At 44.0% G+C, this 16,433-nt stretch overlaps 1 protein-coding gene across 1 annotated transcript in view; it reads right to left on the bottom strand.

Moving 5' to 3' along the window:
• The window catches only part of HMGCLL1 (3-hydroxy-3-methylglutaryl-CoA lyase like 1), a 47,270-nt gene that overhangs the window by 20,928 nt on the left and 9,909 nt on the right, over window positions 1-16,433 (bottom strand). The window contains exons 5-8 of the mRNA XM_069973417.1: window positions 12,882-12,977; window positions 9,471-9,619; window positions 8,432-8,495; window positions 1,248-1,436 (exon numbers count right to left, since the gene is read on the bottom strand). Coding sequence (XP_069829518.1) covers window positions 1,248-1,436; window positions 8,432-8,495; window positions 9,471-9,619; window positions 12,882-12,977 — 498 coding nt within the window. The remainder of the gene's footprint in view (window positions 1-1,247; window positions 1,437-8,431; window positions 8,496-9,470; window positions 9,620-12,881; window positions 12,978-16,433) is intronic.

Raw genomic sequence — 16,433 nt, 5'->3', positions numbered from 1 at the left:
GTTTCCAGCGCCGGGTCCCGAATCACGCCGCCCCGTTCTCCCGTCCGGATGCAACTTCCTGGTCTGAGCTGCAGCTTGAGATGTGACGTCTCAAGGCAGCTCAGCCATTCAGCGGCCGAGGCGGGACTCTGCTACGACCGCTGAATGGCTGAGCTGCCTTGAGACGATCTGCTTTATGAAAGGGGTTATTCAGCATTAGAAAAACATGGCCACTTTCTTCCAGAGAACACTCTTGTCTCCAGTTCAGGTGTGGTTGCAATTAAGAGTGGTGCTGTCTATGGAAGAAAGTGGTCATGTTTTTCTAATGCTGGATGACCCCTTTAAGGTAACTATAATATGATGCAAAAATGTGTTCCTTTGTTGTTGTGTTTTTTTTCCTATATATATATATTTTTTTTTTTTTCCAAAAACTGCATTAGTAACAAGAAATATAAAAGAGACTGTAAACAAAGTGTATACAAAGAAAGCGATGATAATAAGAATATTAATTAGATATTTCACACATATTATCTCACACAGGTTATGCTGCTTTACTACCTCTACTTACAGGGATGGAAAATAATGTTTTTTAAGTTCCAACATTGCCCTCTAGCTGCTATAACTATAACTGCAGTAAAATATTTGCACATTTCCATGAATGAAGGTCTGCTTTTGAAATGTTGTTTATGGCAAGGTTTACATACATAAGTTGCATCTGTTTCAGTTTTTTTTTTTATATATATATATATATAAGAAAGTGCTCACAACTACCACAACCACCAAAAAGGCATCAGTAGTCATCAGGTTTTCTATCCTTTTTCTTTTAAATAAAAACCATGAGTTGCCATTAGTTACAATCAGTTGCCATAAGTTTATTATTAGTTTATCAGTTGTGAATGTGATCAGTTTTTCCTCTACATACAGGGGCCATATATTAGGGAGCAGCAGCACAGGAGTAGATTGCCCCCTGTGAGGTGTACCCCTAAAGTAAATGGTCTACTTTAGGGATACACCTCACAGGGGCCATCTCCTATAGGGGCAGCTGCTACAGAAGGAAGAGTCATCAGAGCAGGTGAACTACTATAGGGGGGACTCACATTAAGCTCTCTACTGGGGGCAGCAAAACATGGGGACATCTCCTATAGGGTGATGCCCCTGACTTCAATGGGCAGCCCAAACGATCTAAGGGTTGTTCGGGCGGCCCCTCCCACTGCTTGTAATAGCATTTTTTTTTTTAAGTTATTAGGCAATAAATAAGTTAACCATACCTGTATTGCAGTAAGAATATTGGCAAGAGCTTGTCCATAAGTGTCATGAAAGTGAACAGCAAGAGCATGGACTGGAATCTCTTTCATCACTGCTTCCAGCATTTTTCTGATGCTACCTGGTGTTCCAATACCAATAGTGTCGCCAAGTGAGATTTCATAACAGCCCATACTGTACAGCCTCTTCGATACCTAGATGACACATGACAGTAAGAAACACTGATTATATATCTGTCAAAGACATTGTGGGGATATGACCACTGTGAATGTCACTGATGGCTAGAGAAAAAAAGCTATTTATTGCATAAAACAATTGTCATAGTATAAAATACTAAATAGGTTTAATGTAAAAGTTATCTGAAGAGTTTTAACCCCTTCAAGACAGAGCCCTTTGATGCACAAAAGTCCGGGTCAGATTAATGCAATGTTCCTCCCCACCTTCTAAGAGCCATAGCACTTTTATTTTTCCACCTGCAGGGTTGGTTCGGGTGTCATTTTTTGCGCCATGGTCTCTATTTTTTATTAATATCATATTGGTGTAACAGAAATTTTTTATAGCTTTTTATAATTTTTTTTCCCCTAATATATCATTTAAAAAAATCTGCAATCCTGGTGTGTGTGTTTTTTTTTTTTTTGTTTGTTTACGTCATTCACCGTGCGGGAAGAATAATGTAATATCTTAATAGATTGGACAATTCCACACGCTACAATATATAGTATGTTTATTTATTTTATTTTTTTAAATACCTTTATTTATATAATGGGCAAGGGGGTATATTAAACTTTTATTGGGGGCGGGAGTATAAGGTTTTTTTAATACTTTTAAAACCTTTTTTAATTACACTTTTTTAACACTTTTTTTTTCACAGGAAAACATGCAATCATTAGATTGCATATACTGATCTACGCTATGCCATGCCTGCTATACCATGCCTGCACAGATCGCCGAACTGACAGGACAGAGGTAAGAGGCTTACCCCCGCCCATCAGTACATGAAATTGGGACCCCCGCAGCATGGCTGTGGGGGTCCCAATCACTCAGTGACAGATGCTTGTTCTCTCACTGAGTATCTTAAACGCCACAATCGCTATAGATCACGGCGTTTAAACGGTTAATAAGACGCAGCTGCGGGATCGCAGCTGCCTCTCATTACCCTCAGCTCCCGGGACACTGATGTGTGCGGGACCGCTCTCACTGCATGGGTCCCGCACACATCAAACCCCTTCAGTATCAGAAACGTGCATATATGTTCCTGCTGCACTTGGTATATTGCTGACGTAAAGGGTGTGGGGATCAGTCTCAAAAGCAGTCTTTTGATATGAGACCAGCAGCAGGTTTAAAGAAAAATAAGTGGTTTATTGTCCACAACAGCCAACAAAACATACATCTTTCTTCAGCCAACACCCAGGTATGGAACAGAGTCCGTGAAAACAGTCATTGGCAGTTATGCAACACAGTCAATTGGTTCACATAGGGCTCTCACCCGGATAGACGCTGCCAGACACCAAACAGCTCCTGGAAGTCTCCTTTGGCCTCAGAGAAGCCACACACAGCTCCTTCTCCCCAGCAGCACACTCTGCAGACTGGAGATACACACACCCCCTCTCAGCTGGTTCTCCCAGGCTTACAAAGGCCACACCAAAACCTGGACCTGGAGTGTGGGAGCAGCCACCCACCCACTCTTTGGCATGCTCCCATGAAAGACCGTCCCAGACTAAACTGCATTGCAGCCATACTAAATTTTAAATGTGTGCGAGTGGCCTATTGCCGCTGACACCAGTTATCATAGTCTTTCACCTCACCAAGGCCAGGATCCTTTGTGAGACATATCTACCATCTATGACGGTGCCATGCGCCTTCTTACATACCCCCCCCCTCTGCCCAAAGCCGGGGTTCTGGGCACCTTCAGCAACCATGCAATGTACCCTCGACAAGGCGTCTGCATTAGCCTGCAATTTTCCCGGCCTATGCTCTACTGTAAAATTGAAGTCCTGTAGTGCCAGGAACCAGCGGGTGACTCGGGCATTTTTTCCTGTTTTCTCCCTCAACCATTTAAGAGGGGCATGATCCGACACCAGCCTAAACTTGCGCCCTAACAAATAGTACCGTAGGGAATCTAGGGCCCACTTGATGGCTAGGCACTCTTTCTCAATAATTGAGTAGTTCTGTTCTGCGGGGGACAGCTTCCTGCTCAAATAACTCACCGGATGTTCTTCTCCGTTTATCACTTGGGATAACACAGCCCCTAGACCTACATCTGATGCATCAGTCTGGATGACAAATTCTCTTTCAAAGTCTGGGGCTACCAACACAGGCTGTTTACAGAGGGCCGACTTAAGATTCTGGAAGGCCTTTTCAGCCTCTGGAGACCACTTAACCATGGCTGACTTCCCCCCTTTTGTTAGGTCAGTTAGGGGAACTGCTATCTCTGCAAACTTGGGGATGAATCTTCTATAATACCCCACAATTCCTAGGAATGCCCTGATCTGTTTTTTGTTAAGTGGGCGGGGCCAGCTTTGAATTGCCTGTATTTTATTTAGCTGGGGTTTTATTTCCCCTCTTCCCACAATGTACCCCAGGTATCGGGCTTCTTCCATCCCCATGGCACACTTACTTGGGTTAATGGTAAAACCCGACTTCCTTAATGAGTTCAGGATGGCTTGAACTTTACCTAGGTGACTTTCCCAATCGTGACTAAATATTACTATATCATCCAAGTAAGCAGCGGCATATTTTCTGTGGGGACGTAGGACTCGATCCATGGCCCTCTGAAACGTGGCGGGGGCCCCTTGCAAACCAAATGGCATTCTAACATATTGGAAAGAACCCTCAGGTGTAGAGAAGGCCGTCTTTTCCCTAGCCTCATTAGACAATGGGATTTGCCAATATCCTTTTGTTAGGTCTAGGGTAGTGATATAGCGAGCCGGACCTAGCCTCTCAATAAGCTCGTCTACCCGGGGCATTGGGTAAGCATCCACCTTAGACACTTCATTTAGTTTGCGATAATCATTGCAGAAGCGCCACTCTCCATTGGGTTTAGGGACTAGCACAATGGGACTGGACCAGCCGCTTTTAGATTCCTCAATAACCCCTAGGTTTAACATTCTCTGCACTTCCCTTGCCACAATTTGCCTACGGGCCTCGGGAATCCTGTATGGCTTTAAATTTACCCTCACATGAGGTTCTGTAATGATTTCGTGTTCCACCACATCTGTTAGCCCTGGTGCATCAGTAAATAAGTCCCTATTTTGCTGCAACAGTTGCCTGCACTGATGTTTTTGGGAGGGGGATAGGGTCTCAGCAATACTCACATTCTCCCAGGTGACCTCTGGTTGGGATAACAGACAAGGGGATTCTGGAGGGTCCCTATCCTTCCACGGTTTGAGCAAGTTGACATGATATATTTGATAGGGTTTCCTCCTACCTGGCTGGTGTACCCGATAGTTGACTTCCCCCAGCTTCTCAACTATCTCATACGGCCCTTGCCACTTTGCCAGGAACTTGCTTTCTACCGTGGGTACTAGTACAAGAACCCGCTCCCCTGGACTGAACTGTCTCACCCTGGCTGACCTATTATATACTCTAGCTTGTGCCTGTTGTGCTTGTTGGAGGTGTTCTCTGACAATGGGAAGTACCTGAGCTATCCGATCTTGTAGTTGAGCCACATGCTCAATGACACTTTTATGGGGCGTGACTTCACTCTCCCAGGTCTCTTTGGCTATATCTAACAGGCCTCGGGGGTGTCTGCCATACAGCAACTCAAATGGTGAGAAACCTGTAGAAGCTTGGGGGACCTCTCTGATAGCAAACAGAAGACTGGGTAACAGGTAATCCCAGTCCCGGCCATCCTTTTCAACTACTTTCTTCAACATGGCCTTTAAGGTTTTGTTAAAACGCTCCACAAGGCCATCTGTCTGTGGGTGATATACAGAGGTGCGGAGTTGGGTGACCTTTAATACCTTACAAAGATCCTGCATGACCTTTGACATGAATGGCGTCCCCTGGTCTGTCAGGATTTCCTTCGGCAGCCCTGTTCGGGAAAATATGTGCCATAACTCTCTAGCAATGACTTTGGAGGAGGAATTTCTTAGGGGCACTGCTTCTGGGTACCTGGTGGCATAATCTAGGACCACCAGAATATATTGGTGACCCCTCGCTGACTTCACCAGGGGCCCTACCAGATCCATAGCAATTCTCTGAAAGGGGACCTCGATAATAGGTAGTGGTATTAGAGGGCTGCGGAAGTTTGTGACCGGGGAGGTTACCTGACATACAGGACAGGACTGGCAGTAGTCCCTCACTTCCCGGTAACACCCTGGCCAATAGAAACGCAACAGAATTCTCTCTATGGTCTTATCCGCCCCTAGGTGTCCTCCCAACATATGACTGTGGGCCAGGTCCATTACCATACGTCTGTATGGTTTAGGAACTAGAAGTTGTTCCACCACTTCCTCACGGATTTTGGTTACCCGGTACAATAAGTTCCCATTCATTGCAAAGTGGGGAAACCTTTCATCTGCCCCTAACTCTTGGGGTACCCCATTAAGTACCACAACTGTATTAAAGGCACCTTTTAGGGTTTCGTCCTGTATTTGGGCAGTCCCAAAGTCTCCTCGAGACACCTCTAGGTCTGGGACCTCCTCAAGGGTCACTTCCTCCTCCCCCTCCCCTACCATGACTGATAAAGGGAATTCAGGGACATCATCATGACCAGTGTTCCCGGGGCTGTCTTGGTACCTGGGACCTTTTTCCAGTACCACACTTTCCCACAGACCCCAGAACAGAGGACAGTCTTGACCAACAATCATTTCGTGCATCAGTCCCTGCACAATTCCCACAGGGTGTGACACTGTACTGCCCTCTGTTTTTAGGATGACTTTGGCCATGGGGTACACCTTGGTATCCCCATGAATACAAGTGACCCCCAGGGTTTTCCCAGGGATTAACTTATGAGGGACATGGGCTGTCAGAAGGGTGACCAGGCTTCCCGAGTCCAGGAGTCCAGTGACAGGGATGCCATTTACCCTAATGGTACAAAGGGGCAGTCCTTTTTTCCCATTTGGCATGGCACTGCAGGCCACATGGGCAAACAAGGAAGTCCGCCGCCCCACGGAACACTCCATGGCTTCTGAGCCGAGGGGGCAATGAGCCGCAATATGACCCGGGGCCTGGCATCTCCAGCAGATGATCACTCCAAGGGTTTGTCTGGTTGACTCAGGCATACTCTTGGCCTTGGGACGTCCATCACGTGGGGTTTGAGAACCCTTCCTTTGGCTTGCAGATACACTCAGAGTACGCCAGTACAGAGAGGGAAGGGGTCCTGGGTCAGCCAGAGAGGTCTCAACAGCATGATATCTCTCCACAAAGCCCACTAAGTCATCCGCATTCTGGGGATTTCCCTGGGCAACCCAGCACTGCACTGGCTTGGGCAGGGCCTGCACGAACCGGTCCATCACCACCCTTTCAACCATTTCTGCTGGAGAACAAACATCAGGCTGCAGCCATTTTTGGACAAGATGCAGGAGATCGAACATTTGGGATCTTGGGGGCTTGTCCCTTTTGTAACCCCAGTGGTGCACTCTCTGAGCCCGGACAGCAACGGTTACGCCCAAACGTGCCAGGATCTCTGCTTTGAGCTTGCCATACTCCCGGGCATCTTGCAAAGACAAGTCATAATAAGCCTTCTGGGGCTCGCCTGTGAGGAATGGAGCTAAAACTTCAGCCCATTGCTCAGTTGGCAGCTTCTTCTGTTCAGCGACCCGCTCAAAAACGGTAAGGAAGGCTTCCACGTCATCTTCTGGAGTCATCTTTTGCAGGGCTTCTCGTACAGATTTACGGGCTCGCTGACCATGCTCTGTGCTGATAGAAGGTGGGGTCTCCTTGACCTGAATGGCTTCTTTCATTATAGCCATCTGCCTGATGAGGAGCTGGTTAGTCTCCTGCTGGACTCGTACAGCTTCAGCATGAGCTTGTTGCTGCTGGGTGTTGGCCTGCACAAGATGTTTGATAATGTCCTCCATAGTCTCTGCCTGGGTCTGTATCTGAGCTGCAGCCTTAACCCAGGACATACGATCCACTAGCAGGGATCTGCCCGCATCCGAAGCACCAATTTGTGGGGATCAGTCTCAAAAGCAGTCTTTTGATATGAGACCAGCAGCAGGTTTAAAGAAAAATAAGTGGTTTATTGTCCACAACAGCCAACAAAACATACATCTTTCTTCAGCCAACACCCAGGTATGGAACAGAGTCCGTGAAAACAGTCATTGGCAGTTATGCAACACAGTCAATTGGTTCACATAGGGCTCTCACCCGGATAGACGCTGCCAGACACCAAACAGCTCCTGGAAGTCTCCTTTGGCCTCAGAGAAGCCACACACAGCTCCTTCTCCCCAGCAGCACACTCTGCAGACTGGAGATACACAAACCCCCTCTCAGCTGGTTCTCCCAGGCTTACAAAGGCCACACCAAAACCTGGACCTGGAGTGTGGGAGCAGCCACCCACCCACTCTTTGGCATGCTCCCATGAAAGACCGTCCCAGACTAAACTGCATTGCAGCCATACTAAATTTTAAATGTGTGCGAGTGGCCTATTGCCGCTGACACCAGTTATCATAGTCTTTCACCTCACCAAGGCCAGGATCCTTTGTGAGACATATCTACCATCTATGACGGTGCCATGCGCCTTCTTACAAGGGGTTAAAGAGAACCAATCACCCGAAAAAATTTAGTTACGCAATTAATTCCCCCAAATCCACCTCCTAACACACGTTGGCATTTTATCTGTATAGCCTGGCTCCCCGCCAGGTGTATCCCAAAAACTTATTTATATCAAGTACCATGATCCCAGGATGTGGTTTTGCTTTAATATGTCTCTATGGTTGTGTAATTTACAGCTTTTTGTTATGCTGTATCATCTAGAAGCCGCCCTAGTAGCGCATGCCAGCACCAATATATTAGGTCCGGTGGAAAAGCGAAGTACAGCTGCACTGTATTACCTCTGTACTGCACATGTCTGAAATAGCCTCGGACTCGGAAGTCTGAGGCTATTTCAGCCATGTGCAGTTCAGAGAGAATACGGTGCAGCTGTACTGCGCATGTCCACCGGACTTAAAATGTTAGCTACATATCTAAGAGATGCAGAAAAGAAGGTTCTGGTATATACTACATACTCAGCTTCTCAGCTTACCTCCGCTACTTTATGAGCTTCAATGTTTCCTTCATACGGGCAGCCTATTACACAAGACACATATCTGTAAACACAAACAATTTTCCATTACAAAGATATAAGTAACATATTAATAAATTTCCTAGTACTGATAATAAACAATGCTTATAGAATTTACGCCAGCGGACTAGAAGCATTTACAAGCATTTAGTCAAGGTTTAATAATTATATGGAAGAGATTGTATGAATTCTTTTTCTTATAGTCTTTTTAGCTAAAACTATTATTTCATATCTTGGCATCAGTAATAGTGGCTGTATAAAGTGGAAAACAGGTTTATTTTGCATATCGAGTTGTCATAGTGACCAACATGTATTTTATTTGCAAAAATAGATGTTGAATTTTAACTAATGTTAACCCCCTCCCGCCACTGCACAGTAAATTAACGTCACTGCAGCCTATGCCTGATGCTGCAGCGACGTTAATTTACTGCACAGGATGACACAGGCATAGGAGCTGCGCCTGTGTCATCCACGGCGGGTCCCGGCTATCAGTGATGGTGCTGAGAGTTAACCCTATAGATACTGCGGTCAGCAAGACCGCAGCATCTATAGGGCTCCGGAGAGAGAATTCTCCCTCTACAAAGGGAGAATTGTCTCTCCGGTGTCCATAGGCGCTCTGCGAAAAGATTACAGAGCCCCGATGGTAGCCACGGAAACCAGAAGCCTCAGTATTCCAGTTTCTAGCTAGGAAGGCTGGCGGGGGGAGGGAGGGAAGGCTGTGCGCTCTGCCCCCTCGCCTCTCTCTCCCTTGCCGCTGTCACAAAATTATGACAGCGGCAGGGGATATAGGAGAGGGGGCAGATATAGTGACATCAGCTTATGGGATCATTATGATCCCATAAACTGATGTCTTAAAACAACCTGGGCATTGGGGAATCAATGATACCAGGTCGTGAAAGAGTTAATATAATCTTATCATCTCTGTAAATTTCTAACGTAAAAAAAAAGGTAAAGCATCCACATAATTGTAAAAAGTACATTTAGGTAGTATTATAAATACCCGCGTACTGGGACATTTATACTGCGAGCAGACTTTATGATTTCTTCAAATCTTCCCATGCTTTCCTCAATTGAACAATTAATGTTCTTCTCACTAAATGACTCTGATGCCGCTCCAAATACAGATACTTCTTTAGCTCCGGCCGAAATCTAGAAGACAAATCCCAAATGGAATGAATGTTCAAAAAGCTTAAAATTCGATTATACTGTAAATCTTAATAAAAGAAATATATGGCTTTCCTGAACAATCACCACCCACTCACCCGCCCCTAGAGGACTATCGCCAGCCGCATACCTTTCACCATCACTGCTTGCTTCCCGCCTCCTGAAGAACCACTACTGAATCCAGCTTTCCTGCACCTCTGCAACCAATTAGTAATGCTTATTTGGGTACAGGTGTAGTGTCCCACTACAGGTGGTTCTCCTTGTCTTATACACACTCAGGTAAAACTAGTTCACTCAGGTGCCACAGCTAGGTTACTTAATTGCTGTGCTCTACTCCAGCCACTAGGTGTCTCACTTCCGATGTCGGCAGCTGCAGTATAGGTAGGAAGGTTAGCCTGTTCTCACGCTCTCTTACACACAATTCCTGTCGCACAGCCCTGTATAAGATAGTGGGCTTCCTGTTCAGTTCTAGTTTAGGTAAAAGAGTTCAGAGAGGAGTCAAAACTGTTTAAGAGTGTGAGAGACCACAGCAGTCATGCACTGCTGAATTCAACCTAAGGGTAACTGAAGTTACAGGAATAACCCTTGCCTATGCCTTGGTTCTTCACTTCAGGACAGTCACCCCCTAGAGAGAAAAGGCAGTGGGACTGATTCACAGTAGAGCACAGATGAAAGTAAGCCACTCCACAACGTGGGAAAACCTCTGCTAGTTAGCTTCGCCCAGAGACAGAGGCCTGGGACTTGTACTACCTCGCAGGGCAGTCACCTATACTGTGCAGATAACGTAGACTTATATAAATGTGAGTACGATGAGTTTCTTCTAGACACACACTTCACACACACCCTGGCAGAGTACTCCTTAGGCAAGGGCTCCTATTTACTGCTACAGTTTATTTCTACTTAACCTTTACCTCAAGCTAATATTGAGAGATCTACTGGTTATTGCACCAAGTACCAAAGCACTGTTATATTTTTTGAATTGCACTGAAGATATTTTTCAAGTAACGTTTAAGCATTTAAGGAGAAGTCCGGAGAAAATTTTTATTAAATTATTGTATTGCCCCCCAAAAGTTATACAAATCACCAATATACACCTATTACGGGAAATGCTTATAAAGTGCTTTTTCCCTGCACTTACTACTGCATCAAGGCTTCACTTCCTGGATAACATGGTGATGTCACTTCCTGGATAACATGGTGATGTCACTTCCTGGATAACATGGTGATGTTACTTCCTGGATAACATGGGGATGTCACTGCCTGGATAACATGGTGATGTCACTTCCTGGATAACATGGTGATGTCACTTCCTGGATAACATGGGGATGTTACTTCCTGGATAACGTGGTGATGTCACTGCCTGGATAACATGGTGATGTCACTGCCTGGATAACATGGTGATGTCACTTCCTGGATAACATGGTGATGTCACGACCCGACTCCCGGAGCTGTGCGGGCTGTGTCTGCTGGAGAGGATGATGGCAGAGGGATGCTTAGTGTCCCCCCAGTGCCCTGTGTCCCTTAGTTGGTAGTGTCAGTGCCAGGAAGCAGTGCAAGATGCAGGAAGTGGGAGAGGCTGATAGGCATTGGACAGTAGCAGGGACTAGCAGAGCCATGTCTACATTGTGGTTGCTTTGCATGTACCTCCTGATTCTGTGTATCACTAAACAGCTTTACCAGATGGCATACCTAGTTTTCTCTATCTCAAGTACTGCGTAAGGCATTTTGTAAAGACAAAAATTATATATTTGTATATATATATACACACACACACACACATAATTTCCCCCAAATGCTACCTATTTAGGGAAATAAAATGTTGAACGTACAACTGGGATTTTGAGGGATAGATCATTCCGCTATCTAATAAAACTGAATGGCAAACAGACCAGATCAGGAGACGTTAAATATTTCATGTGAATCTAATCAAACAATTGCTTCGTTCCTGTCAATGTTCTAAAACCTTGGGCGGTGAACAACAGAATAGAGCTGTGTACAGTGCAATGCGAAACACATGTGCACAACAGCTGGGACTTAATGATACAAAACTGGGCCATTGTTTTAAAACATTACAATTGCAAACGTGTCTCAGATATTAGACAGTGTAGCCGAGTCATGCATCAAAGCCGTTCCAGTTCTTCATGCGTAAAAATAAACCCAGACAAAGTCTGAAGAAGATAAATTTCAACAGCGCTGTTAGAAGGCGCTATAGTTTATTAGAAAAGCTCTCACTTACTGAAAACAGATTAAACAATGTTTCCTCCTTGTGTGGTGTCCAATCCCATTAATGTGGGAGACGTTTCCTGAGGATGAATGAGAACTAGCATGCACAATGTGTCCTTAGAAGTGGTTATTACTGGTGAAAACTGATGTCATCACATGTAATCAAGGGGGCATGGCTACCGGGGTCACATGTTTAAGGGTTGAATCGTAACACAGAGATAACTTCCCTTATTGTGTTATATAGTTCTAAGAAAATACAAAAAAAAATCTCCTAGTCGAGGGTCATGTGACCACCGCCACCAATGAAGTAAAGCCCATTTGGGACATGACAAAAACCCCTATTACACGGGGCGATCAGAGGGAGGTCAGTGCTCGCTTGCTCCTCGTTCCCCACTGCGCTATTAGAGGTAAGTACAGACAGCCCTTGGGAGATAGCGTAGGTCCGCTTTTGCCGCTCCCATTACCTGGAACAGATAGTTGCTATCGTTGTCTTTTGTACTTCAACATGCTGAAAGACGTTAAAAGATGACGATCAGCCGACATCATGCATGTCGGCTGATCGTGGCCTTTTATTACACAAAGCGATTATCGACTGTAATGGCCGATAATCGGCCAAGCATGGCCGTTAACCGTGTAGTATAATAGGGCCTTAAAACTCGAATGCAAAAGAGTGAAGTCCACAGCTCCATACAGTGAATCAATCATAGAAAATGTTATTCCATAAGTTCCATAAAAATCCATACAGTGGTTAAAATAGCGCCGACGCGTTTCGGAAAAACAATTCCTTAATCATGGCAGTTACAACATGCTATTGCACAGACTTAAATACAAGAGTAAATGAACACCAAAATACAGAACACGCGAACATACAGAATCTTTTCTGAGACCGGCCGTTCCATGACCCAGCAGGGTCACGGAACGGCCAATCTCTAACGTAATGTGAACATAGCCTTAATCTATAACCTTTAATAAATGTTCTGAACGTTCCTATTTACCATATACTTCAGACTCCTACAATACTTACTGCAGATTGAAACCCTTGCATATTAGGAGTAAGGACCGGATAGTGTACGCCGCTGAACATCTTTATGCCTTCCAGGACCTCAGTGTGATCTGACATCTAAAACAGAAAAAAAATACATTATAGTACACTGTCTATTAGATGCCTGCATACTGTAGCTAGACATGTCAGACATTTTTCTTAATTCTCCACACTGCAGGAACATTATATCTTAGCTTTTTTTACCTTATGATTTTGTAACTGATCCCTGGGATTATCCAGCATAAAAAAAAATTAAAATAAAACATAATTTCTTTGTAGAACAGAACTACTATTGTCTATGATTTGTGTGTAATTTTGCAGCAAATATAATAATTGATACACTTAGGGGGACACTTACAGTCTTAAATTAGCCCCACCCCCAATTAACCCACTGGGTTCACTAAGAGGCGCATGCCTGACCTGCACGCGCCATACAGCGTGCGCAGACATCTACACCTGCTATTCTTTTTTCCCCCTTTACGTCTACATATATAACTATATAAACACTAGCCAGACCCAGACCATTGGTGGTCAGCGACATAGACAACAAGCTGTCAAAAATAGAAGGGAAAGAGCAGCATATTTTTGGAGACGAGCCCTACAAACATTACTATATTAGATTACATGGGAATATTCTTATCATTTTAAAATTGGTAATAGATATCAGGAGATGGATGTGATTGTAATGTCAGGGGGTGGCGGGGGAAGGTTTTACTTAGAGGGTATGTATGCCATGACTCCTGACCATCACCTGATCTTCACTCCCATTATTAAAATCTAATCCCTATACGCCATTCACATTTTGGCAATGAACTTCTTCAATGTCCAATTTTGTGTATATTAACGGAAATGTCTGTTTTTTTACCATAATTTAAACATTTTGTAGTGTATTATAACACAACATGCTATTTATAAGATGTAAACAGTGCAGATTCAGTGACTCAAAATGCTTAATAAAGTACAGATGTAAAATGTGTCAGGTTTTAACATGTTGCTTATCCACTTTTAGCCACTAGATGGCGTTATAATAATATTCTACAACTAGCATCTTTCACTGTATTTCTACGTATGTAATTCAGAAAACTCAATCTGACACAATTATGGAGTTAGACCTATGCCCTGACTACTATATAAAAAGGCTGTAAAGTCAGTGTTATTAAAATTATACCTTCCCTGATATCTTATATTATAAAGTGTTTATTGTATTAAAGTAAACCAGGATTTTGGTTCTAAAGCTACTAGCAGTGTCTGATAGATGTGGTAAAACATTCCCTTACCCTTTCTTTTATGTAGTCTATGGTAACGTTATCTGCAGAAATTTGGAGGAAGAGGGAGAACCAGGAACTAGTCATCTGGGCCGTAACTAGTCGCGCTCCTTGGGGTTGATTGACAGGTAAAGAGGCTTCTAACAGGCTGCTTTTCCTGTCAATCACCCTGCAGAGCACGCTGCCAGGCAAGAAGACGCGACTAGTTACCGCCCAGATGACTAGTTCCCGACTCTCCCTTTTCCTCTCATTGGAATAAAAGACTGAATTTCTGCAGATAACATCACAACAGACTACATGGAAGACATGGTAAGGCAACGCTTTGCCATATGTATCAGGCGCTGTTAGTAGCTTTAGCATCGAAATCCTAGTGATTGGTTCGCTTTAATATTTGTACATGAAATTGACAGGTTTCCTTTGGCGTCCTAACCCGCTACCTATGAACCTGTGGAATTTTATATTTTCAGAAAAAATAAAGTCTGCACGTGTAAATGGTGAGTGCCCTCCAGCTTTTTTCTTCTGTATGATAATTTATATAAAAATAGGGTTAAAGAGTCTGCATAAAATGTACTGTGTTAACTTATACTAGAGATGTCAATTTGGAGGGTTATCCTTATATTAGACCCTAAAACCAAACTCCTATATAATATTTAAATATTAGCCCAGATAAGACTAGTATGTAATACCAGCCTCCAGAGATGATTATAATAAAGAGGTTTTCCAGACTTAATCTATTCATAACCTATTATCAGGATCATATAACAGTAAATGGGGGGGATTTATCAAGACCGGCTTACTCATACACTGGTCTTAAATTAGGCCTCATCCCCTTTTCCTCAGCCCGAACCGGCGCCTGGTGTACCAACTCTGCACACACACACCCTGCCCACCTATCAGGTGAGTGGGGGATGTGGTAGGTGCACGCCTCGGGCGGGCCCTTCATAAATGTCCCCCAAAATGTACCACTTTGATATGTTACTCAATGTGGATTTATTGAAAAACAATCCATTCAAACCAAATCTGTTATGTTGATATTGTTCGAATGGGTTGCTTTTCAATAAATTCCCACTGAGCAACATGTTAGACCACCATATTTTTACTTTTACATGACTGAAAGGAGTGGGATCCTACTTGACACCTCAGGATAAGTCAGTTGATTGATGGGGGTTTCAGGTGTAAGCACCCAATTGATTTGATATTGATCACCTTTGCTGTGAATAGGTCATCAATAAATTTAACCCAGAAAACATCTTTAACATTAGCCTTCAGAGCAGATCCATAGGCTAAAAAGAAACTAACAGAAGTTTAGCTAACTCTAACCTGCTATGTTCCAACAGGACAGGAGACGCTGGGAAAGATCATTTTCTTATCTTCACCTTTATTTTCAGCAAATCTTTACTTTATTCAATACGCAAATTATGCCTTGCCAGTCTGACCCTTCTCTAGAGAGGTGGCGCTCTACTGTGACATCCCACTGACACTTATCACTGTAAAGCACCAGATGAATATGAGAAAGGGTGGGCTGGCAGGATGGATCCGCTGAAGTCCCGCCCCCAGTGCACCAAACTGCCTCATTTGTTTATTGAAAAAGTGAAGATTTACTAAAATTGGCATTAAGCATTATACATATTTTTTTCTGGGGTCTTATAATAAAGAGAAACTAATAGCATGTTATGTCCCCATAAGGCATGAGAGGTAACATGGAAGGCATGGAAGGCATTTTCAAAAACCATTCCCATTACAGTCCAGTCCTCCTATAGAATAATTAAGTGCACCTGCGCGAAACGCGTTGGTAAAGGTCTCCTGCAAGACGCTTCTGCTTTTTTTTTTTAATATGAAATAAAACATACTTTTTATACTTGAATCAATTCTGGGTTGCTGAAACTGACACTATTGGAACTTGACACTATTGTATCACACTTCTTGGGTACCGCAGCTGGCTACCACGCTTGGACCCATGCACCCTCTTGCCTATGTATCCTGGTTGTGTGGAAAACGTAGGTACCGATTATCAGTCACAATTCAGTTCGATCCAATAGCAAACCTCTTGGACGTCATTAAACCAAGAATTTAACCAGTTACACTTCAGTTCATTCCACTAGAAGAATACCAGTGCCCTACATGACAATAACTAAAAAATATTCAGACCTCAGACACCTTTGTACTGGGTCCCGGTGACGTCTACTAGGGATGAGCGAATCACTCGGAAATTCGCTTAGCGGAGTTCATGAATATTCGCCTGCATTGACGCATAATTCCGAATCACATA

This window comes from Dendropsophus ebraccatus, chromosome 6 (genome assembly GCF_027789765.1).
Source record: "Dendropsophus ebraccatus isolate aDenEbr1 chromosome 6, aDenEbr1.pat, whole genome shotgun sequence".
Lineage (NCBI taxonomy): Eukaryota > Metazoa > Chordata > Amphibia > Anura > Hylidae > Dendropsophus > Dendropsophus ebraccatus.
The sequence above is the reverse complement of the archived record's forward strand: the minus strand, read 5'-3'. Positions and strand labels throughout refer to the sequence as shown.